Source organism: Trichosurus vulpecula, chromosome 7 (genome assembly GCF_011100635.1).
Source record: "Trichosurus vulpecula isolate mTriVul1 chromosome 7, mTriVul1.pri, whole genome shotgun sequence".
NCBI lineage: Eukaryota > Metazoa > Chordata > Mammalia > Diprotodontia > Phalangeridae > Trichosurus > Trichosurus vulpecula.
In genome coordinates this window covers 134,429,100-134,454,982 of record NC_050579.1, presented here as the reverse complement: position 1 = coordinate 134,454,982, position 25,883 = coordinate 134,429,100, and the positions used below count along the sequence as shown (strand labels likewise).

General features: G+C 36.3%; 1 protein-coding gene across 1 annotated transcript in view; it reads right to left on the bottom strand.

The window, feature by feature from the left end:
- Positions 1–10,531: 10,531 nt before the first annotated feature.
- The window catches only part of THEMIS (thymocyte selection associated), a 220,509-nt gene continuing 205,157 nt past the window's right edge, over positions 10,532–25,883 (bottom strand). Inside the window, exons 6-7 of the mRNA XM_036767981.1 lie at positions 23,803–23,947; positions 10,532–10,582 (exon numbers count right to left, since the gene is read on the bottom strand). Of these exons, the coding sequence (XP_036623876.1) occupies positions 23,808–23,947 (140 nt within the window). The 3' untranslated portion in view covers positions 10,532–10,582; positions 23,803–23,807. The remainder of the gene's footprint in view (positions 10,583–23,802; positions 23,948–25,883) is intronic.

The window sequence follows — 25,883 nt, the reverse complement described above, 5'->3', positions numbered from 1 at the left end:
GCTGCCCTATTTGTTTGAGATTCCTTCTGGCCCTCCTTCTGTTTCCTTCCAAGCAATATGTCATCTGACATATTATTTCTAGAGCTCTGCATGGAAGTGGGATTTGCATGGAAGAGCTGTAACTCTGTCCAGATTGTAAGAGATGCTTAAGCTCTTTGTTAACAGGAAACCCAGGGAAAAGCTTTGGATGCTTTGAGTACCTTAGTGCTCTGCCCAAGAGGAAGCTCCACATGAAGAAGTAGGCAGGTTCACTAACAGAAGACAACTTATCTGACACTACTAGCAGTATCTAAATTGCAGACAACAGTGACCAACCTAGAAGGAAGTAGTTTAACCACCTCTGTGGGAATGACTCGGGAAGGATACCAATATGAAGAACTTCTTCACAGAGTGACAATCTCACTGGAGATATGAATAAGAGAGATGAAATTATTTGAAAGCAATGTAAGATGGTATAAAAATAATGAAATCATGGAATCTCAGAGCTGGAAAGAATGTCAGAGATCATTTAATTCATTTCATTCCAGAGACACGAATCCCTCTCAGAAAAAAACCAGAATTAGAGCCTTACCTTCCCTCCTGTCCCCTTACACTTTTAAAATCTTTTATGCCGAGCTCCTTTCATGCCAGACTTTGGGAGGGTTGATTGCAAATCAGGATGTGACCTGCTTAGGAAATTTGACCCACCAATTTCTTGTGGTTGGCACTTGTATCACTGGTTTTCTGAGTTGTGCCAGTTCTACTCCTAGCTATGGGGGCAGATACTGGTTTCAGGTAGGCCACCCGCATCTTAATTTGCTCAGGACAGCAGGCTTCCATTACATGACCCCACTGGTTTGTGTGACTGAGAGACTAGAAGAAATTAAGGTTTGGTTCTAAGTAGCAGATCCAAGGACTGGCTCCATCAATGCAGATCTCAATCCATTTTTAACTTACCAGATGGTTTTTGAGAGCAATTGTAAAGACTGATTTTGCTTAATATAAACAAACCTACCACTTCTTGATAGACTCTAGGAAAAATCTATGATCCAAGACTGGAATAAAAAAGCATACAGGGGCAGCATCCACATGAACTCAACCAACATGTCAACAAAAGAGAATTGAATGATGCTGTCTGGATTTGCTTGTAGAAATGGATAAATTAATGATAACATTTAAATATCAGGTCATTGCCACCAGAAATTAAGGAAACATTACCTTTAAGAACATTGGATTTATCGATCAATGCCACATTTCATTGCAGGTTACAGAAATTTAGTACCTAGCAAATATCTAGTAATACATGACCACATAGCCAGAATTATACATCGAAAGCTGGCAGTCTTTCACATACTAACAGACAATAAATCCCCATATCACAAACCTAGACCTCAAAATATCCTTGAAAATTTGGCAAATGAACTATCTTAGAAAAGGAGACAAAACTGTTACTTGTGATTTCCAGACCTAACATTAATCAAAAAAAAATTAATGGCATTTGAATAGATATTTCCATACTGAATATATTTAATCTCCGAGCCACATGAAATGAAAAACTTTCATGATAAGAGTACCTAGTGGAAGAAAGCAAAATCATGTGGCGACATGATGAGAGGCATGCCAACCCTGTCATCCTTTCTGCTACTAGAATTGTCTCAAAGATGCTTTTAATGAGCCTAAAGAAAGTAAACTTATGTCCCAATAGTTTCTTTTTAATTATACAAAAGCAGTTATTTATCTACTTGCACAATAGTCCAGGCAAAAGAATAATAGCAGATCGTCCACCTGTTTCAGGTATATTTCTTGATGAATTCCATTGAACTAAGCTGAGAAAAATGAACAGCAATAGTAATACTAAGAGGGGAACTTTATATGCCATTTTAAACATGCCTTACTCCATTTTATTAGATTTCCTTATTATTATATTATATTATATTATGTCATGTCATGTCACGTCATGTCACATTGTCACATTATGTCATATTATGTCATGTTATATCACATTATATTATTTATACTTTATATTATATTATGTTTTCTTTTCTATACTAACATATAGTACTTACTGTATGCCAAGCATTGTACTTAGTGCTTTACAATTATTGTCTCATTTAACCCTCCCAACAACCTTCTGAGGTAGGTTATCCTCATTTTACAGGTGAAAAAAAAATTGAGGCTGAAAGAGGATAAGTGACTTACCCAAGGTCACACTGCTAGTAAGTGTCTGAGGCTGAATTTGACCTTAAATTTTTCCTGACTCTAGGCTGGGTGCTCTATCCACTGCATCACCTACCTTCCTTAAAAAGGATAATTATATGTTTGATCCTATAACATAGAATTTTAGAGGAAGAGTTATTAAAGACTATTTAATTCAATTCTCCCACTTCACTGGTGAGAAAAGTAAGAGACAAAGATGTCAAATGACACATCCAAAGTTACAACAGCTAATGGTAAAGCTAGGGTTAGAACCCTGCTCTCCTCATGTCCAACCTTGCTGGAGTTATTTCCAAAATACCATATGGTTGTCTTAGATTTCAGAATGAAAATCCTGCTTCTCAGCCTCTGAAAATGGATACAATTATAAATATTCACTGCATTATTTAATGCATGTACCAGACTAAAGTTGCTTAGCACTGAGAGACAGCATGATCTATTGGGTACAGGGCTGGGCTTGGAATCAAGAAAATCTGGGTTCTAATCTGGTTTAGTAGCTGAGTTTTTGTAAGCAAGTAACTTAACTTCTGTGCTTGAGTCCATTACAAATTTTGTGGTGACATTATTGGTGACAATATTACCAGTAGCCACAGTGCTTGAGCCACTTGACAAAACTTGACAATATTACCTCATGACGGCATATGACCCCACCTACCTCGTAGGGTTATTATAAAGATCAAAAGAAATACTGTGTATATAATGTAATTAGTAAAGCTCTATATAAATGTTATTACAACTGTATATGTGTATGTTCATTTGTATATGTCAAAAGCTACAAAAGTGAATATAAAATAGAATATGTATGCTTACATGTATGTATAGAAATACATGTATATGTGTATATAAATATATGTATATATACATAAATATATAAATGTATTATATATAAATATATAATACATATATACTTATAAGGACTAGCAAGTTGAAACAAAATCTAGCAAGACCCATTTAATTTTAGATTGAAAAAAACCTGTGTATGAAAAATAATTGTTGAAATCTTTCAAATAGTAGTGCTTTCAATATCCCTGTATATGTTACAAATAGAATTGGTTGCTTGCAATCATTTTCAGATAATGGAAAGGGGGAAAATAACTAGTCAAGTCTGTCATTCATATGGCATGTTATTTGTCTGATGAAGGAGATAAGGACTTTAGGAACATTTCTGCTATCATTCTCCCTCTTTTTCTTCATGTTCCTCTTCTTTCTCTCCTCTCCAGCCCTCCCCTGGCAACATCACCAGGAAACAAGGACTTTTCATTTATCTTTTTAAAGATTGGAGTTATTCAACCTAAAACACTAGGCTTTCTAGGGTGAAAAGCATCAAAGCAAAAAATTAAAATAACACTTGAATAGACCTAAGAGAGGATAAACATGCTATCACAAACATTAAGTATTTAGGAAACATTGGCTTTAGAGAGTTGGCCTTATCTTATAGACTGCTATAGATAAGAATTAGACACACAAAACAAAGGATGTTATGTTTTTGACAGGAGGTTTTTGGGGTGTCTTAAGAAGCATATTGGGGGGAGAAAGTTTTTTCTCCTTTGTCTTCTATTAGCTAAGAGGATAAATATAGGGGAAAGTACCTATTGATTATCCCAAAAGAAAATTTCCAGTCAGAAGGCAATAAATTACTAAATATAATAATAAGTATTTAGGATCATAAAATTATAGATTTAGAACTTGACAGGACATTAGTGGCCATTTAATCACCTCATTTTCCACATGTCAAAACTGAAGATCAAAAAGGTGAAGTAATTTGTTCAAGGTTACACAGACAGTGGAAAATGAGAATTGGAGCCCAGGTCCTCTGACTCCAAATTCAGGGCTCCTTACTTCACTTTCATGACAAATAAGGTATAATCCAAATATATCCTTTTTTTGTTCAAAGGTTTTAGAGAAGGAAGAGATCTTGGACATCATGTAATCCAGTCCTCTTGTTTTACAATAACAAAATTCATATCCAATGAGTGACTTGACCGAATTCACGAAGGTACTAACTAGCAGAGATAGGAATTGAACTTAGGTCTTCTCATTCCAAATACATCATTATACTACTGCTCTCTTGGGGTGTATGGGTTGTTCAAGGAGGACTAGCACCTCTGCTGTGAGGGCTTGTCAAGCCTTTTTCAGGGCTGCTCATCTACCTTTGGTGTCCGTCTGTCACCCAACTCTTACCTGTAGCTCCAAGAAGCTGTAGTATGCACAGTGGTAACATCCCAGTAAACCCTCTGCAGATGGACTAAACCAGGGTAAGGGTAACTGAGGGGCCTCAAACCTGTTGGTGAATTAAGGGGATGTCTACCTCAAGCATGTGAAGACTACCCCCAGCAGAATAAGTGGATAAGAACAATTTGTTCTAACAACCATGAAAGTAGCTGATACAAACGTTGGGGAACATTTAGAGCTTGATCAGACAACAAAGACACCAAGGTCACCCACTGCATCCTGGGCTATCATCCGTTCTTGTGACTTTTGTCTTGCAATTTGATGACTCTGGAAGAGAGAGTGAGGCTCTCTGCTTCACTTAAATACAATTTGCATGCAAGTTAAGCCATCACCCTGTGACATCATTGGTCCTCTTCAAAAAGGAAGGACAAAAAACAAACTGCTCTCCACAAAAATATTGTGCACATGCTTCTCCTGTTCTTGAAACACCGTTCTGGCATTAGTAAACAAAAAATTATAACATTAGATTGGTGTCTTCCTTTCTTTCTACAATGAGTATCTTGTCCAGTCAGCTTGTGGATAAACATAGTAATCAGAGAGAATGGTGTTGAGATAATATACTATTAACCAGACCATTTACCTAATACATTTTGATTGTATTAATGGATATGAATTAGTGTTGGGTAAGGACCTTAGAAACTGAGTAAAACCTTCTGATTTTATAGATGAGGAACTGAGACACAGAGAAAATAAAATAGGTAGTAGGACAGAGGATTCAAATCCAAGCCTTTTGGCTCTGAATCTAGGGCTTCTATCAAACTGCAAAATGTTTACAAGGACCAGAAAACAAAACATTCCCCAATCTTTAGGTTATCTTCAAAATTTTCAAAAACTGAGGTAGTAGAGCCTAGCTACAAAATTAAAATTTATGCAATGTTAGGACTGAAGGGTTTTGTCATGAATATCTACTGAGAAGTTAAGCTGAAGGCTAAGTCAGATTCATTTTTATTGATGACTAAGGTCTATACCTCTAATACCTCATACATTCATATCTGTTATAAAGGAGCTTGAAAAAATATATGAGTGGTTTCATGCAATCTCTCCCTACAACTAGGAAGATAATTTAACATATAAAATATAATGATAGAGAAGCAGTAACTCCATCTTTCCTTAGAAAAAAGCACCATTATAATTAGTTCTATTGAATTACAGAGTGAGGTGTGAACAATGTAATCACATCTTTAAATAACTTCTGACCATGTAACAAATTTCATCTAAGTCTGTTAAAATAGGGGGGGGGGGATTGAGTTGATTTGAAAACCTTTATTTTGTTGGCTGCCTTCTCATTATTTTAAAAAACAAGCTGAATTGTAAGTCACCTTTCAGGCATATCTCAAATCAGTCACACCCTTCAAAAGTTATTGGATAAGAATTAAACAGTGAAAAACTCATGAGTCAGATTTAAAACAGAGACCTTATTTTATCAACTCTGTAAAGGAGAGGATGCTCTTTATTTATGTCATGAGTGGGAATGGATAATAGATATTGGAGATGTATCCCTCAACACTGGGCTCCAGGGGACTGCCCCAAGGACATATGATTGGTATTATACTTTTATCCTTTAACATTTTTATCAGTGACTTTTATAAGGTTTAGATGGGAGGCAAAGAAAAAAACATTGAATGACAGTCAAGATTCAAAAATATCTTGACAGGCCATGATACCTGACCATGTAGCTGGTTAATTTAAAGGGAATTCTTCAGATATAGGTTGGACTAGAGGGCCTCTGAGGTCTCCTCCAATTTTGAAATTTGTGATTATATATATATGTATATATATATATATATGAATAAAGAAAAATATTCCTTTCACATACTACATATAGTTTCAAAGTTCCAAATATTGTTGCAAAAGACAAAAACAAAAACAGCCTCGATAAATTCATACTACTAGCAAGCAAAAGTAACAGTATTCATCAGCCATGGCATGGAATTCTTTTTCCCCATTATGGGGATGGGTTTCAGTTACTCACTGGGTTTCCTTGTGACCAATGATATATATATATACATATATATATATATATATATATATATATATATATATATATGTATATGTATATATATGTATATGTATATATATGTATATATATATATATATCTCCCTGTAAAAAAGCTAGCTTTATTGTAATGGTTTATTATGAATGATTCAATGCAATCTATCTCTACCAGAAAAAAAAAAACAATAACAACCAAAACAAACAAACAATTGAAGGTACAAAATCTAATGGGAAACAGTAATTTTGTACAAAGGGCACTATTATAACTAGTTTTGTGAACTACACATTAAAGTATGAGTAATGTCATCCCATCTTTAAGTAACTTCTGACCTTTTCAAAAGAACTGTGCTGTTGTCTAAGTTCAATGGTCTATATTGGAATTGAACCCATTACCTTGTTTGTATTCTCATCATGTTCTAACTGTTACAGTTGACAGTCTTAACGAATAAGGCCCTGAGAGTAACTAAGGCTCAACGCCACTAGTGTTTGCATCCTGATTCCTGTTCAACCCTACCTTGAATCCCAGTGGGATGAATGTTGTTTGTCCATCATTTGAAGAACATCGAAAACATCACAGAGTGATGACTTGCACATAAATTGGCTTTAAGTGAGGCAGAGTTGCTCAAAGTTGTCAGCCTCACTCTCTCTTCCTGAGTCATCAAAGTCCAGTGGTAGGACAAAAGTTAAAATGACTGGCTAAGGTCTGGGAAATGTAGTCTGACCAAGCTCTAAGTGCTCCACAGTACCCCACTTCATGGCTGTTTGGGACAAATTTTTCTCATTTACCCATTCCACTGTGGAAGGTCTTCAAATGCTTGGGGTAGGCATTCCCCTAACTCACCAAGTTTGAGGCTTGTCCATTATAGGAAGCTGATAAAGGATGGGAGACACCACTGGTGTAGATAAAACAATAGAGAAGAGGATAAAAGCCAAAAGAGATGAGGCTATCTGATTCATTGGGTAGATTTGTGGAACAAGAAACTAACTTTACACATGAATCAATCAATCAGTGAAAAGCATGTATGTGCTTCCTACATACAAAGCATTGTGCTTAGTACTAGGTATGCAAATAGAAAAGCAAGTCGGTTCGTGTTCTCAAGGAACTCATTCTAATAAAAGAAAATAATTCATAAAGGATGGTTCAGCTGCAGGGCAGATCAAAAAGACAGGATGCAGCAGCAAAGCAGATGGTAATCCATCTTCTTTAGTGTCATTGACATTAATAAAACACTTGACTATTATTAAGTAGTAACATTACCAAAGTATAGTAAAGATCATTTATAAGTTTCAATCCTTATTGACCTTAAAATAAACCTGTAACACAATACTGTGGGTAAACATCCAAATGATTTATTGACATTGGTTCATAGCTTGTAAAAATCAAAGCAAAAGCTTTATAATGTGAAAATAATTTGACTTTCCTTTCCCCTCTGAGTACAGTATAACAACAAACGAGGACAGTGATCTTTTTTTTTTTCATCTCAACCTAATACGCGGTCTACTGAATCTAAAGGAAGTGGCCCAGTGATACATACACAGCTGGTTGTTTAACATTCAGATCACAGCACATCACTAGCTAGACCACATCCTCTTGCAGGGTCATGTAACTTGGTCTATGCAATGCTTTAATGGCCATGAGACAATGTGTAGCAGTCCCTGTGTCCAAAAGAAGTCCCTTCTTTCTTCCTTCTCCTTTACTACAACCAACTTCTTTCATATGCAGGAGAAAATACAATTCACTTTCAAGTCTAGAGGCCTTACTTTTAAATGACCATAAGAAAATGCTTATTAAATTCCCTGGAAAAAAATGTGTATAAAAAATCAGGTCAAAGTAGCCATATGTGGAGCTAGAAAATTTATTTTCAACAAGAAACAATCTCATAAAGGTCTGTCTGAAACAGCAAATCATCTAATACTAAGCCTGCTTTTTAATAAAAGTCAGTGTGAGAGATAATATAAAATGCACCCTTGTTAAGAAAGGTGAAATGCATTACAAATGCATTTCAGCTTCTCATTGATACCATACTACATTAGCAAGATTTAGCAATGACCTAAGGCTTTTTATTTTTTATTTTACTATCATTTGGTCCTTGATGAAAGAAGAAGAAATGGAACTTTGTCCATGTACTTAAAAAGATATTGATCATTAACACAATTTTATCAAGAATAAATTGGTATTTACATATGTGTATACTACAATATTTCAAGGCTGAAAAAAGGAAGTATTCCATATGCACTAGCGGTAACTCAGATTTACGGCTATGAACTCACCAACCAGGAATTTATTTTGTGCTATTGAAAATTGTGTTGTTGTTGTTGTTGTTGTTGTTGTTGTTGTTGTTGTTTTAGCATGGGAGAGAAGGAAAGGGAGAAAGAATGAGAGAGAAAGAAAGAAGGCAGGATGGTGGAATGAAGGAAGAAAGGAGGGAGGGAGGGATGGAAGGAAGGAAGGAAGGAAGGAAGGAAGGAAGGAAGGAAGGAAGGAAGGAAGTAAAGAGTAAGGAAGGAAGGAAGGAAGGAGTAAGGAAGGAAGGAAGGAAGGAAGGAAGGAAGGAAGGAAACATATTAGAATATGACAACAGAAATGGAATACATTTAAATAATATTATTAGGAAAGAATATCCTTTGTAGAAGGAGAAATGTTTTGGGGGATTCTGACCCCTTTCTGGTGATGAATTTATGAATGATTACATATACAATTCATAATTATGATATGGTAGGTTGTTGGTCAAGAAGTTATATAGTATTACAGGAAGACGATAGAGTCAGAAGGCTCCAATTATAATTGTGTATCTTCCACAAAATGGTTGTATGCCATTATGTATGTAACTTAACAATAATAATAATTATAATTAACATTTATATAGCGCTTTAAAGTTAACAAAGTGTTATTATCATAACAAACAAACAGTAGTGCAATTGCTATCACCCCCGTTTTACAGAAGAGGAAACTGAGCATCAGAGACTTAAATGGCAAGGCACACAACTAGAAAAAGTAAGATTTGGGCTTTGAACCTAGTCCTTCTAATTATAAATCTAGTGCTTTTCCCATTACTCTTTATGAAAATTCTCTGTGCCTCGGCTAATTCATTTATAACATGGGGATAAAAACACCTACCTCATGTAGTTGTTAAAAAGATCAACTGAAATCATTGATGTAAAAATATTTTAAAGTGCTACACAAATGTAAGGGTATTATAAATTAAAAATATGGATCAATATGACTTACAATATGAAACTAGCTTTGGTAATAACTACAAAGACTTTTTTAAAAATTCAAATCTTACTGGTAACAAAATGGATTTCTTATGGGATTCAATACACGCTCAGCTGAAGGAGATATTTAGTTTGATGGTTTTAACACAGGATAATTAAAAGGAAAAAAAATGTGGCTAAACTGTAACCAGGTTGGTCAACTGGTGTTTATCACATCCTTGGATCTGAGCCTGGGGAAGGCCTATGACATAGAAAAGTTTCAACTAGCAATCCTAACAGTTTATTGTGACTTATTATAGAAAGGTAAAAACTTGAAACCAAGTCCATACCTACAATTCCAAAGCTTGAAAATAGAATTGCTGTAAATATTAGATGTCTTCCACACATAACCATGTTTTATAAAATTATAAACTCTTAATTTTTCCCATTTAGCAAAAATAAAGAGAAAACTGGAGAAATAATAAAATGGATTTTTTAACAATCAAGAAATTTAGGATGAAAGGTTTTGAAGGATTTGTGCACGATTGTGTTCTATCTCAGGGTGATTTTATGAGGTTCTAGGAAATTGGGCAATATAATTGCTTTTAAATTTTACTGATAGTATTATACATAAAATACATGAAGGAAGAAATGTGGGTATAAGTTTCATAAATTAGTCCCTAAATTACAATGAAATTCTTAAAGGGAAAAGATATTAATTTCTGGCCACAGGTTTCTCTTTTAAAGTCATAAGGCCAAACTCGTTATATCTCCTGGGTTTTTAATATTCTATGTATGTCAATCAAGTTGCTCTGGAGAACCATTGTAATGACAGTTGATTTGAGCTTTAGATGATTCTCAGAAGATGACGGTAAAGCATCTTTTTTCATGTAATATTTCCATTTAATTTTCAAGTGGTTTCAATTATTTCTCATTACTGTAGATATTAGTCATTTTGGAAGGTTTCTGTAAGAAAACAAAAACATAAGTTAGGAAGATGAAACAAAAAAAATTGACACTAGAAAAAATAGTCTATTCTTAAAGTTGATTCTTAAGAGGAATATTTGGAGAGTGCATTATGAAATATGGATTGGGAAATATCCATGAACAAACTGAGTGCCTCTAAATCTTTGCACAAAAGGTTCCCGTTGTCTGGAATGCACTTCTCATCATCACCTCATATCATCCTTAGCTTCCTTCAAAGCATAATTCAGATACCCTCTTCTACACAGGCCTTTTTTCATCTCTTGATTATTGCAATCTCTTCCTCTTGTAGCATTATATGATCATAGAATACCACTTTACAAAGAATTTAAGGATCATCCAGAAGCAATGGAGTGGCATATTGTGAACATCAATAGATTGCAACACATTACAAATGGGGAATTACACAAGGGGAATGGCATGCCATCAAAGTAAAATAAAAGATGCCATCAAAGGAATGGTTAACCAGAGGGAAAAGGGTCAATCATGTAATGAAAAGGATAGACAACCAATGGATAGCTCAAATGCTCCATTGATATCCATGCAATGTCAAGATGATGATGATGATGATGATGATGATAATGATAATAAGGTAGAGCACAATAGTAAAGAAGTGATTGGTAACTACCTAGCAAAGGAATTGGTCATCACAAAGAATCAACCTGATTTTATGAAGAAAAATCATGTCAGATCGAACTTATTTCATTTTTTGATAGCATTAGTAAGCTGGAATATCAATGGAATATGGTCTCTCATGACCTATTTGTGGATATGATGTAGAGATGCAGAATAAATCATAGTACATCGTGAAGGATTTGGAAGTACATAGTTGAATGAATGTATCCAAAGATTCATTATTAATGGTCCAATGTCAACTTGGAGGATTGTCTGGGGTCCCCAGTGAAGTGCCCAAGGCATCTATATTGGGCCTATACTTTTTAATATCTTTATCAGTGGAAAAGGTATAAATGGCATGTTTATCAAATTTGCAGATGACAAAAGCTGGAAAGGATAGAATCAGGATTGCAGAGTTAGGATTCTAAAAGATCTTGACATGCTAGAGCCTTGAGCCAAACAGAATAAGATAAAATTTAATAGCAATAAATATAAAGCATTACATTTTGGTTCATAAAATCATATTCATAACTATAAGATGAAAGAGACATGTTTCGGAAGCATTATGTCTGAAAAAGGTAAGAGTATATTACTGAGCCATAAGCTCCATAACAGTCAAGTATGATATGCCAGCCTAGGAAGTGAATGCCATTTTAGTGTGGAATAGGAAAGGCATAGTGTCCAGGACTGGGAAGGTGATCATCCCCTTACACTCTGCCCTGGTAAGACAACATATAGCAAATTTTGTCACATTTTTAGGAAATATTTTGATTATCTGGAGGGCATTAAAAGAAAAAGTGACCATAATTTTCTGAATGTCTCAAATTGCAAGTCATATGCGGATCACACTCAAAGGAACTGGGATGTTTTTAGCTTTAGACTTAGACATGATAGCTATCTTCAGGTATTTGAAGGACTATTATCTAAAAGAGACTTTAGACTTACTGTGTCTCACCCCACAGGACAGAACTAAGAAGGTAGACTTTGCAATGAGGCAAATTTGGGCTAGATAATAGAAAGAACTTAACAATTAGGTCTCTCCAAAGTGAAATAATAATAATAGTTACAATAATAAACATGAGAGCAATTTGTTCCCATGGCCAAGAAGGAGGCTGAAGTGGGCACTATGAAGTACCTAGAGCTTGGTCAGACATCAAAAATATAAAAATCATCTACTGCATCCTGGGCCATCACCAGTTGTCTTGATTTTTGTCTTGCCATTGGACTTTGATAACATCAGAAGACAGAGTAAGGTTGATGATTTCCTGCAACTCTGCCTCACTTAAATCCAATTCATGCACGCATCAAGACATTATCCATGATGTCATTTGTTCACTTCAAAAATGAAGGACAAACAACAACAATAGATTCCATTTAAGAATTGAAGAAACAGAGGCATAAAAAATGAAGTGTCAGTGGTACAGATGTAATTTGTCCAGACCCAAAGTTCTGGGTTTCCATAGGTTGGGTTCAATATTGAGAGAGCCTCACAGAAATCACAAAATGTGTCCCAAGGAATAGTAAAATTTGATCTGTGTTCAAGGCTTTGTAACCCAAAGGAAAAAGTATCCAACTTCTATAAAAACACTCAGACCAATATATCAAATATTGGACAGACCATATTTAATCTAACAAAAATCACAGATTCAGTTTGAGCACATAAAGAGGCAAGCCAACTCTCTATCCTATTTTGGTAGATTTCTATAGTCACAGAATCACATCTTAGAAGTGGAAGGGACCTCAGAGGCAGTTTAGTCTAAACTTTATCTGAATAAAACTCTCTTCTACACAAGGAATTGAAAATAAAGCAGGTGCTCATTGACAGGGGAATGGCTGAGCAAATTGTGATACAGGAATATAATTAAATATTACTGTGCCATAAGAAAAAACAAAGATGAAGAATTCAGAGCAGCTTGGGAAGAAAAGTGATATGATGTAGAATGAGGAAAGCAAAACCCAGAAACCAGCATACCCAATGATAAGAACAATGTAAATGAAATAAAGGTGAGTGCTTTGTAACACTTATGTAATACCTAGCTTCTTTGACTCATTTTCCTGAATAGGTAAAAAGGAGAATAGGTACAAAAAAAATATTCTTCACATTCCATGCTACTGCCACAAACAGCCTGCAAGTCATTTCCTCTACTGCCACCGGGTGGGGGGGTGGGGGGAAAGAAAGAGAGAGAGAGAGAGAGAGAGAGAGAGAGAGAGAGAGAGAGAGAGAGAGAGAGAGAAAGTTGTAATTGGTGGGGACAAGGTGCCTGGACAGGTAGCTCATCCTGCCTGCTTCAAACTTGAAGAATTGCCAATCATCTCCAATTTTCTTAGCTCTAGCTCCTATTATTTATTATATTTTAAAAGAGAAGAGGTACTTTAAAGGAGAAGAGTCATACCAAGACCAAAATCAGTGATATTATCTTACATAAACTTTTCTTTCCATCTTTCTTCCTTTCCTTTCTACTTTTCCTTCTTTCCTTTATTTTTTTCTCTGCTTTCTTTCCTTCCTTCCTTTAATCTATTTTTCTTTCAATCTTTCTTTCAGATAGAGTCTCTCTATTTCATCTCAATTCCACTAATGACAGGCATGGGAACTGACCTGCTCCATTTCCAACCTGGGCCAGGTTGCCTCTCTCCTTAGGCAACCTAGTAATCCCCCTACTCCCAAGGCTTCACCATATTGGTCCCGGAATTAGTGCAGACAGGTAATTAGCTTAAGTCACTGCAACTCAAAACTCCTGAACTGAAGCAATCCACCAGCTTCAGCTTCCCCAGTGGCTAGGATTAAAGCTGTGCATTACAAAGTCCTTTTATAATATATTATACATGATACATTATCATAATATTGTGCTTAATTGTTTAATCTCATCCCAATAATTCCCAGTTTCATTAACCTTTGCTGCTGATTTGATTTAAGAAAATAAATACAAAAAGATAATAGGATTTCAAGCCTGAAGGGCCTTTGGAGAGTTCTAATGCAACCCCCTCATTTTAGAAGAAGAGATGTTAAGTGATTTGCCAAAGGTCATACACACAACAGAGCTGTGGTTCAGATCACAGTTGTGCTGATAGTTTAATAACTTGAATTGTAAAGGGAAAAAAAGTATGCACATTTTAAATTTTAATTTGAATCATTAACATTTTCTCCAACTCTTTCTTAAGTCTAGATAATCAATAAAATAATAAATCAAAAGAGTTGATAGCATAATCAGAGGAAACATTAGTCAAGCTCTTTTCTCACACCTCCTCAATAAAAATTTAGAGAATGTACCAGACATAATTCTGATCAAGAAAGTCAAGACGTCTCATTTTGTCATTTTTCTACCCAGCTTGGCTTAGGGAGCTGGACAGAGAGGTCTGGGGATATAGGCTAGCAAAAACTCCCAGGAGCTGTGGCAAAGATCATTCCAGCACCCAGGTACTGAGAGAAGGTCAAGATAGGAAGCCATCCTGGGGGGGTGGGGGGAGCTGAGCAAGCCCTGGGAAGGGGAAGAAGTTTGATCTGGTAGCTCTGTTGCTTACCACTCAGTGCCAGGTCACAGATTCAGAGTGGAGAGGAGTGTTGTGAGTGCTGGCCCTACTTGTGTATTAAGCCCAGAACAAGTTCTAGTAAGCAAATGGTAGTAGTGTGGAGCTTATCTTAGAAGCAGAGAGCAGTATCTCAGAACAAAAGGGAGCTGGAAGAAGTCATTCTCAACCTGAAGAGCTTCCCATTGAAGGGTGGGGGTAGCTTAGTGTAACAACAATCTGCTAGCAGCTATTGTGGCTGTGTAAAACCAATAAAAACCAGCCCACAGAAGGTCACTAACACAGGTTCTTTGATCTGTTTTACTAAGGAAAGCAATGTTAAGGGGTTAACATTCTTACTTTAATCCAACATACAAATAGCGTTCACTTAGTTCAGGAGGAAAAGATTGCACCCTGAACTCAAGAGGAAATACAAACAGATTACAAACATACATGATATAAACAGACCAAATTACAATTCATAGTTACCAGGAAAGCATCAACATCTGGGTTTACCCAACCCGGGGGTTCTTAAAATGGTTGCCCAGAGTCCCACGCCACTCTTCCAGTGACTGAGAGCCCCAAGGGAGAATGCCAACCTCTGGGTTTATATATCTTGCTCAGCATCAAAGGGTGTCACAATGTGAGACTCAAACCCATGTGGCTTAAAAGCCTCTGAAGTCACAAACATGTCACTCAAACCCATGTAAACCAGGCTTTCCCTTAAGGCAAGGAGATCATCAAAGACTCCTAATTTAATCAAAGAAACAAAGGCCAGACTCATCAAGGGCACTTGATTAAAAAAGGGCTAAAAGAGAAAAGAGTAAAAAAGTCCCACCTTAATTAGTGTTGCACTTAGTCAACCAGTAGTTTCAGTAGTTTGCTGAAGCCTACAACAAGAAACAAGATGATAAACTCGAACCTGGATCAAGAACTTGGGTAACTCAAACCACAAGGGCAATGAACAGATCACTCCCTGGATTACACCAATTTGGGAGCACCAAAAACTTGCAAGCCCCCAGTCAGAGCTATGAAAACAGCAGAGAGATGCAAAAGGATGGCAGCAAAGACCAAACATTCACCTCAGATTTGTTCATTCCCCAAAAATAACATAAAGTACCAAATCAAGAAGTAAGCTGGAAGAATGAGCAAACAAAAAAAGAAACCAACCATAAAGAGCTATTATGGTGATGGAAGTTCACAGAAATGAATGATTAAAAAACAAACCTACAAGCAAAGCCTCAAAGATAAATGCAGTTTTTATACAAGTCCAACAAGAATTCCTAGAAGAGTTAAAGTAAAAAGTAAAGAAGGAACTAAAATGATTTTAAAAATCAGAGAGCAGCAGAGGAAATAATTTTACAAAGAAGCAAGAGATAGGCAAGAAAGATATGAAAGGAAAATTAAGAGATTGAGGGGAAAAGGTATAAATTCTCACTGAAGAACATAACTCTTTGAAATTAAGAGTTGCCAGGGCAGCTAGGTGGTGCAGCAAGTAGAGCACTAGCCCTGGAGTAAGGAGGATCTGAGTTCAAATCCGGTCTCAGACACTTGACACACTGACTAGCTGTATGACCTTGGGCAAGTTACTTAACCTCAACTGCCCTGCTTTCCCCCCTCCAAAAAAAAAAAATAAGAGCTGCCATTGGATGCTAATGACTATATGAGACATGATGAAATAATAAAACAAACTCAAATGCCTAAAAAAAAGTAGAAATGTGAAGTATAGGAAAAACAACTGACCAGGAAAATAGGTCAAGAAGAGATCATTTAAGAATCTGTGGACTACCTGAAAGCTATGAACAACAATAACAGCAAGGCTAGACATATATTATAAGAAATCATAAAAGAATACTGCTCAGCTTCCTTAGAACTAGAGAACAAAGTAGAAATTAAAAGAATCTACTGGTTGCTTCCTGAAAGAAATTCCAAAATGAAACTCCTAGGAATATTACAGCCAGGGCTGTAATATAATACAGGCAATGCAATAATAATAAAAGCACCCTTCCCCTTTCTCAGTAAATTCCTAAAATAATAAATCTGACTGCTCTATGATTAACTTTTGCGCAAGTATTTAATTGGTAATAAAAAATGCTTGTAGATCCCAATAGAACAAGAAAAGTTTTTAGAATAAAAAGTTTTTCTAAAACATTCCTTTCCAAGAAATTCACTGAGATGGGAATAGATCAAACAAAAACTATAGATAATTCTACAAAATCTTTTGTAACATCCTGCTGTTTTACTCTGTAGTGTGTTATTACTGTTTGCTTGGACCTACTTTACCTACAAATTCATAAGATCACTCACCTGAGCCCCTGCAATCCACTACATAAAATCTATCTAGACTTGGAACCACCGAAATACACAATAGTGATCACTGGTCCGAACATAGATTGTGCTGCCCTAAAGGCTCCTGTGGCCTCCCTGAAATCCTGGAGGTAGACTAGTATGGAAGTAGAACTAGGCTAGGAGACACTATAGCTTTCCTAAGCTTTCATCTATCACACAAGACTAGGAACATGTCTGCTTTTCGGACTGAGTCCAGAAAATACTTTGCTGTTACACACACACACGTATATGCATATACACATGTGTGTTTGTGTGCGCGTATACATGTATGTGTACACATGTGCATGTATACAAATTAATATGTATGCACATGCATACATGCATAAACATGCATACCACAGTCACCGTCCACCAACTAGACCAATTTAAGCTTGAGTAAAGTCCATTTGAAACACGCTTCCTGGTCTGGAGTCCTATTTAACCTCAAATCATTACAGAAGGGTGCACCTTCCCCTTTAAACAAACTCCTATTCTGGTAGGAATAGAAATAGACTCCAGGATGATGATCAATTAATTGCTGGCATTTAGAACATACTGGGACAAAGGGACTATGTATGCAGACTAGTTGATCTACTTAATGTACTCTACGGATTGCTCATTTCTATCTTTGTGTGTTCTCCAATAAATAATAATAATAAAGCTTGTGAAAGCAAGTCAACCATGAGTGTACTCCTTATATCAAAACTTAGAAGTCTTTTGAACCCAGTAATTTGGAAGATGACAGGCCTTTTCCTTGGTCTTTTTTTTTTTTTAGAAAGGAGTTATGAGCCAATAAAATGAGAAAACTCACCAAAGTGTGAGTTTTTATAAGAAAAGAATCTGCCAGGATTATTCAAAGATTTGATTGCAGGAGCATGCATTGATTTTGTACTTTTTTACTTAGATTCTGTTGCCTTTCCTGAATTTATCTCTCTAAGTGCCATTAGAACTTCCTCATGTTTTTGGTAGCAAAGTACCAATGTCATGGTTCTATTTTCATAAATAATTAAAACAAACCAATGGCACATCAGCAGAACTGTATAATTTGGTGTCTATTGTCTTCATTTCAGGTGCATATATTTACAAATGCTTTCAGGATAATTTGACTTAGCTGGATCTCATGCCAAAGCCTCTAAAGGCTTATTTTTCTCTAATTGCCTTTAACACTTTTATAAGATAATACTTCTCAATTTTTTCCCATTATTTTTCTTTAATGATATTTTGCCAATGACCTTTTTGTACTCTATTTTTAAAGGTTTTATTTATGTCTTTTTTATATCACAATAATTTCTCAGTGGACCACTCCTCATAATACAATATAATACTCTTTTTAAGACTTCTTCAAGATTATTCAACACAGCGACTATGCTGCCTACAATCCCACATATTTTTTTTATCATGAGGAAAAAAATGTGACTTTCAGGGTCAAGATTGATTGTTGCATTTATTAGGGATTCATATTATATTTAGCATGGTTGTCATTTGAATTATTGTGATTATTCCCTATGCTATTCTGGTTCTTTCTTTACTCTATATGAGTTCACATCAGAGTTCCCACATTTATCTGAATTCCTCATATTTGTTACTTCTTATAATACAACAATGTCCATTAAATTGATATGTCACATTTTATCCAGTTACTTCTCAATTTATGGGATCTAATTTGTCTCCTTTTTTTGCTACCATGAAGAAGATTATTTTATTTCTTGTTTGGATTATTTATTTGATATTTTGTTTTTCCCAATTGCATGTAAAAATAACTTTTGTTTCTTAAAACTTTGAGCTCCAAATTATCTCCGCCTCCATGTCCCTCGCATTGAGAAGGTAAGCAATTTGATATGTGCAGTCATACAAAACATATTTCCATATTGTCATGTTGTGAAAGGAAACACAGACCAAAAAAGAAGAAAAAAACAAGAAAAATAAAGAAAGTTTAAAAAAGCATGCTTCAGTCTGCACTCAGAGTTCATCAGGTCTGCCACTGGAGATGTATAGCATTTATCATCATAGGCCTTGGATCATTCTCTTGATCAGAGTAACTAAGTCTTTCACAGTTGATCATTGATACAGTATTGCTATCACTGTGTAATGGCAAGCAAAGTGGGACTTTTTGCTGTTTTTTCTTTTGGAATGCTTCTCAGCACTAAGGCAATCAAGTGCCTTTGATTCTTGCCTTTGTTTCAATCAAGAGTCTTTTATTAAATAAAGAGTCTTTGATGACCTGCTTAAGTCACAAGAAAGCCCAAGTCACATGAGTTTGAGTCACATGGTTGTGATGCCTTCTGGCCCTAAAGAAGTGTATATATACTCTGAGGTTAGCATTTTTCTTTGGGGCTTACTCATTGGAAGACTGTTCATGTGATTTGACTTTGGGTAGCTGTTAAGGAGTGCTGCCCCCCATCCCAGCTTTAAAAACCCAGATGTTGGTGCTTCTCTCTTTGGTAACTATGTATGTATTGCTATGGAGAGACAGTCAGAAGCCCTGTCTGCTGATTTGTGTTATTTACTCTGTTTATATAATTTCTGCTCATAATTTCTGTTTGTTTTTTCTCTGAAGTTCAGGATGCTGACTTTTCCCCCTGAACTAAGTTAATGATATATGTATGTTTAATTAAAGTGAGATTGTAAACCCCTTAAAGTTGCTTTCCTTAGAAAAGCAGATCAAAGAACCTGTGTTGGCAGCCCTCCTGTGTGCTAGTGTTATTGGCCTTATATCTCCACAGCAGATTCAGGCAGCACTGTTGTTACACACTGTCTTCACTTTTCTCCTGGTTTTGCTCATTTCACTTTGCATCAATTTATATAAATTTTGTCCAGGTTTTTCTGAGAGCATACTGCTAATCATTTCTTAAAGCACAATAGTATTCCATCACATTCATATACCACAATTTGTTCAGTCATTTCCCAATCAATGGGCATCTTCTCAATTTCCAATTCATTGCCACCACAAGAAGAGCTTCTATAAATATTTTTGTACATATAGGTTCTTTTTTTGTTTGTTTGCTCTTTATCTTTTTGGGATACAGACATAGTAGTGGTATTACTAAGTCAAAGGTTATTCGTGTTTTATAGCCCTTTGGGCATAGTCCCAAATTGCTCTCCAGAATGGTTGAATCAGTTTACAACTCTACCAACAATGCATTAGTCTCTCAATTTCATGAAAAGTATTATTATGAATATTTTGCTATATTTGTGACCTTTGTTTTGTACTTGAACTCAAAACATGACTCTCCTTGGTTGCCGCCACTAAGCACTTTCTTGTCACATAAACTTTCAGGCTGTTTTGGCTTCCATACTCCAATGATTATTTGGCAACAGTTAAACTTCTCCAGGAAGTGGTCATAGTGAGAGTCAATGCCATTAACTTTAATCCAATTCTTTTTTTTTTTCAGTGTTGAAAACTTTTTTAAACAGGATGGGTTAATCTCCTAGTTGTTAATCTGATAACAATAGAAAGGTCTGTTGTTTTCCCAAGGTATGTGTGTAAGATATTTTAACAGAGAACTTCCCAAGACATCAAAATAACTGATAACTACATATTTGTGGTAATTCCCTTAGGCACAAATGACCCTGCCAGAAGGAATGTAAAAAAGTAATGCAAAAATTAAAAGTCTTGGGCAAACAACTGAAAACTGTGGAAATGCAGGCTGTATTTTCCTCACTGCTACCCACGGAAGGCAAGGGGTATGGAAAAGAGACATTAATTTGGGAAGAGAATGGCTAGCTAAGAAGGCGGTAAATAAGCCTGGGATCTGGATTCCTGGACCACCACTTAAAACATAGATGTGACAGATTTCTGTCCAGAGGCTGAGTACAATACCTAGCAAAGGTTGGTAAGGATGTATTTGCTGGGTATTTTGCGAAAATAATCAAAAGGAATTTAAGGGTAAAAAGGGGGGGGGGGGAGAAGACTATATATAACTGCTGAGCTTGATACTACGGAAAGTTAATTGCAAAGAATTGAGATGCACAGAAATTCAAGGGAGACAAAATCCAGTAACGGAGTCAGTTACTGTCATATGTATTTTGTCTGTTCACTAGCTATTGGAAAAACCTTGGACAGTAAGAATAGTTAACATTTGTATATAGTGTAAGTATATGCTTCTTAGTATCCCCTGATTCTCTGCCATTTTGCCTGAAAACCAGACAATACTAAGTACCATTTCGTGCTTTTTTTGGGTGGTGGTGGTGATGTTTGCTGTGTTTTGTTTTCCATTTTATGGGTTACCGTGGTTGAAAAAATATATGATCAACTAGTCATCAATTTTTTGGTAATGAGTCTCTTTGCTAGTTCTCAGAAAATAGACATAGACCATAGATGCATAGTCTATCACTGTACCCAAATTTATGAACTTTCCAGATTTATAGGGACAACTTAAAAACTCTACAAGGAGACCAGTATAGAAGCTACACCATGTCTAAGGGGGAATTTTAAGAGAATGCCAGGAAGTATAGAAAAGAACTTTTCCAGCAACCAGGAGTTGTGAGGTATCCTTTTGTAACAAGCACTCTCTAAACTTGAGCCCACTTTCCCATGGAAGCCATAAATTTTGGTGTATGTGTCACAGAGTTTTGGGGAGGATGTTTTCTACCAAGTGTTCTTACTAAGTCATTTTAGCAAATATGGCTTTCTAAAAGCTAATTAAGTCTGTCTGGCTAATTAGTATCAGCTCTAGCATTAGAAAATCACTTTCGGGCACTATGTGTCCTTTAGAACTAAGAGGAAAAATGTAGCAGCCATGCACTAAGGACCCAACTTGCCAGTGCAAGTGGGATTTGAGATAGTAACCTTGGAGCATCTACTATTCTACTAATAAGCAGCAAAGCTGAAATTTGAATCCTGGTCCTGTAACGCAGATCAACACTGCTTCAGGGTTCTTCTGTCTTGGACTAAAATCAAGTCTAATCCCTCTTCCAAATTAAAATTTTTTCAAAGACTTCAAGACACCTCTCACGTTCCCCCAAGTCTTCTCTCCTCCAGGCTAAAAGTCCCTATTTCCTTCAAATGATCCTAGTATTCAAGAACTTTTGCCATCCTAGATGCCCTCTTCCAGACCTCTTGCTTATTGACATACTTCTTAGAATGTAGGTTCTATCACTTTGGTCTGAGATGGATATCAGACCAGTTGAAGATTGGGGGAATTTCTAGAAATCAAAATTTGCTATCCCATTCTCAGAAACAAGCTAAGGAAACTTTTTTAGCATTTAGACATTATACACTGGATTAAACATACCTGTGTGGATCAAGGCTGTGTCTATGGTATATGAATTGACTTGTTTAGATATTTGTATTGAAGAAATGCATTAAGTCCTACCTTTCCAATCTTTTCCCACTTTACTGTCCTCCATTTACTCTACAACCCATTCTTCCTGTTCCTCATATAAGAAATTCCATCACTCTGTGCATTTTCTCAGCTGCTCTTCACATTTGAAATGTTCTTTTCCTTATCTCAGCCTCTTGGCTTCCTTAGCTATCTTCACAAATCAATTCAAGCACCACCTTCTGCAGGAAGCCTTTCCCAGTCCCAAGTGAAGCTTCTAATGCCTGCCCTCTGGGATTACCCTCCATTTACTCTGTAAGTATCACTGTTCAGTCCTTCAGTCACATCTGACTCTTTGTGAACTCATAGCATGCCCAATATTGTTCATGAAGTTTTCTCAGCAAAGCACACATGCTTTGCCATTTCCTCCTCCAGTGGATCAAGACAAACAGAGGTTAAGTGACATAGCTAGTAAGTGTCCATGGCCAAATATGAACTCAGGTCTTCCTGACTCTAGCCCAGCATTCTATCTGCTGAACCATCTAGCTGCCTCATATATCTTGTACAGATATTTATTTGTAATTTGTCTCTCCTCTTAGAGTGTGAGCTCTTTGAGGGCAGATACCATGTGTTTTTCTTTTCTTTATTTCTCCAGTGCTTATCCCAGTACTTTGCACATAGTCAATACTTAATAGATGTTTGTTTACTAAGTGACCTCATTTGATTTTTCCATTGAGTTGTCCATTCAGCTAAACTGACTACAATCAGGCGGTTGATTTCATTTCATATAGACACAGCCTCAGTTGGGACAAGACAAAAGCAACATTTGCTAACATAATCTTGTGTCATGAAGTTCCAGGCCCCCACAAAAAATGAAGGCTCAAGAAGACTATCCTTAATCAGAATCCACAATATAGTAAAATGAAGTTTTGTTTGTCATCCAGGGGACTGGCTCAGAAGAGCTGATTGTTCAGTTTTCAGAGTGAGCACTTCCACCTTAGAAATTGCAAAATGTTACAAGTCCAGGCTTGATTTATTGTTTTGTTGATCTTCTAGACTTAAGAAAGTGATGGAGAAAAGGTTAATAATGCAGATTAAACTTAAAAGTGTATTGTAGAGTTTTTTTATTGTTTTATTTTGCTTTGAAGAGCTCACTGATAAACATTTACCAGCACGTTGCCGATAATGCACCTCCTGTCAGAGAATAGAAGTTTGTCAGACAGCCAGAAGGGCAGATGGGGGCTTAAAGTGAAAAGGAGGAATCTCCATTGCTTGGGGATACCACAGGACAATTATTTTTTAGTTTTCTCTCAGTTATAAGGGATGTGATTTCTAAATATCCATTTGAACTGCATCTATTTGTATCATGTTGCTCTTCTTGCTAAAAAGCTCAAAGTACAAACTTAAGAAAATTAGCTTGCTAAAGAGTGATTGAGTGTAGATGAAAAAACAGTCCATTGGGTATAAATATGGATGTTTGCAATGCACACTTACCTTCTTCAAGAGTGGGCTTTACTGTGGAAGGTCCGTTCTTGTAATTTTTGTTTTACATCCCCAGCTAAATTTTCATTGATGTGTTTATGATCATGCTCATCCTTTAGCTTCCTTTCCAGATCATCTTTTATGAGCACAGTTTTTGCTGAGGCCAAACAAATGAATAAAACATATGGGTAAGGAAATGAAAGATCATCCACTTGGCAATATTTATACCCACCTTAGTCTCCCCTCACCAGCAAGAACTAAGTGGAAAATATTTGAGTTTATTTTCAGAGGTAGCCTTGACATTTGTAACTCTGGGTACTTTCCCTAAGCATCTCTCAGCATTCCATTTAAAGTCACTGCAGACATGATAAAATATTTGGGAGTTCACCTGCCAAAACAAACCCAGGAATGATATGAACATAATTATAAAACATTTTTCATACAAAGAAAGTCAGATCTAAATAACTGGGTAAACATTAGTTGCTCATGGGTAGGCTGGGCTAATATAACAAAAATGACAATTCTATCCACTGTGCCACCTTCCTATAATGCCACTTTTTCCTCTAGCTTTTGTCATCCAAGGCTTTAGCTACATAGATGAGAAAGCTGAGACCAGGTAACTTAAATGACTTGTCCAAGATCCCATGAGTATTAAATGTTAGAGTACCGATTTGAACTCAAGTCTTCTGACTTATCTTACATGTCCAAATCTGAAATTGTTATCTTTCTCCCTGAACTGACTCTTTTCCTGATTTTCTTATTTTCATCAATAGTATCACCATCCTCTCAGTCACCCTGGTTTTTGTCATCTTTTAGTTCCTCTGACTTCCCTATATCCATGTCAGGTGCCCAACAAATCTTTCTCTGCAACATCTTTCATACCCATTACTGCTCTTCTGTTCTCACTGCCACCAGTCTCATACGGTCCCCAAGTACTTCTCACCACATATATCCAATTAGTTGCCAAAAACTTGTTTTTAGTTCCATAATATCTCTTACATCTGTCCCCTTCCTTTCACTCACACTCCACCACCATTCTTCAGGTCCTGATCACCTCTCAAGTAAACTACTACAATATTCTCTTAATTGATATCCTTGCTTCAAGTCTTCCCTTGTTTCAATTCACCACACACACAGCTGCTAAAATGATTTTTCCAAAGCACATCACTGAACATTTTACCTCCCTACTCAACAAAACCTACAAGAGTGACCTATTTCCCTTAGGATCGAATGCAAACTCCTCTGTTCAGTTTTTAAAGCCCTTTGCAATGATCCAATCTGCCTTTCTAGCCTTTTTGTACACTTCTCCTCTTTACACAATCCACTGTCCAACTTGAATGGCCTGGTTAAGGCTTGTCATTCCCAAGAATCAACCTCCCACCTCCATGCCTTTGCACTCACTGTCCCCTATGCCTAGGATGCAGTCCCTCCTCACTTCCAGATTTTAGAATCCTTAGTTTCCTTCAAAGCTTAATTCAAAGACCCCCTTTTAGATGATACCTTTTCTGAATGCCTAAATTATTAATGTCTCTCCCCCTCAAAAAAAATTATCCCGGAACTCTACTACATATTAACCTATAAATGCCAATTTATAGCAATTGGTAAATATGCCAAAAATGTGTAGCAATAGTAAATATACCAATAAATGCCCCCAAACAAAAATAAACTCCTTGCCAGCAAGGATTGCTTCACTAATATCTTTGTGTACCTAGGACCTAAGACAATGCTTTGCACTTAGTAAGTACTTAATAAATATTCCTGAATTGAGTGATTGTTTTCAGTGCTCGGAATATCCTTTCTCTTCTCCACCTCTTAAATTCCCTTGCTTCCTTCAAGGCTTAGTCAGTTGCCACTTCCCACTTGGGGAGACCTCTCTTGATTTACACTGCTGTTAATATCCTCTCCAGACTCAAAGGACCTAGTATTTACTTATGAGAGTACTTATGCTCTCCTACCCCTGTGCCTGGTATATAAGAGCTTTTTCAGGTAAGTAATTATTTCATTTTTCCTTCTTATCCCCTATTGCTAAGTACAATGCTTTACACATAATAGAAGCTTAATAAATGCTTGTTGAATTGAACAAAGGCAAAACA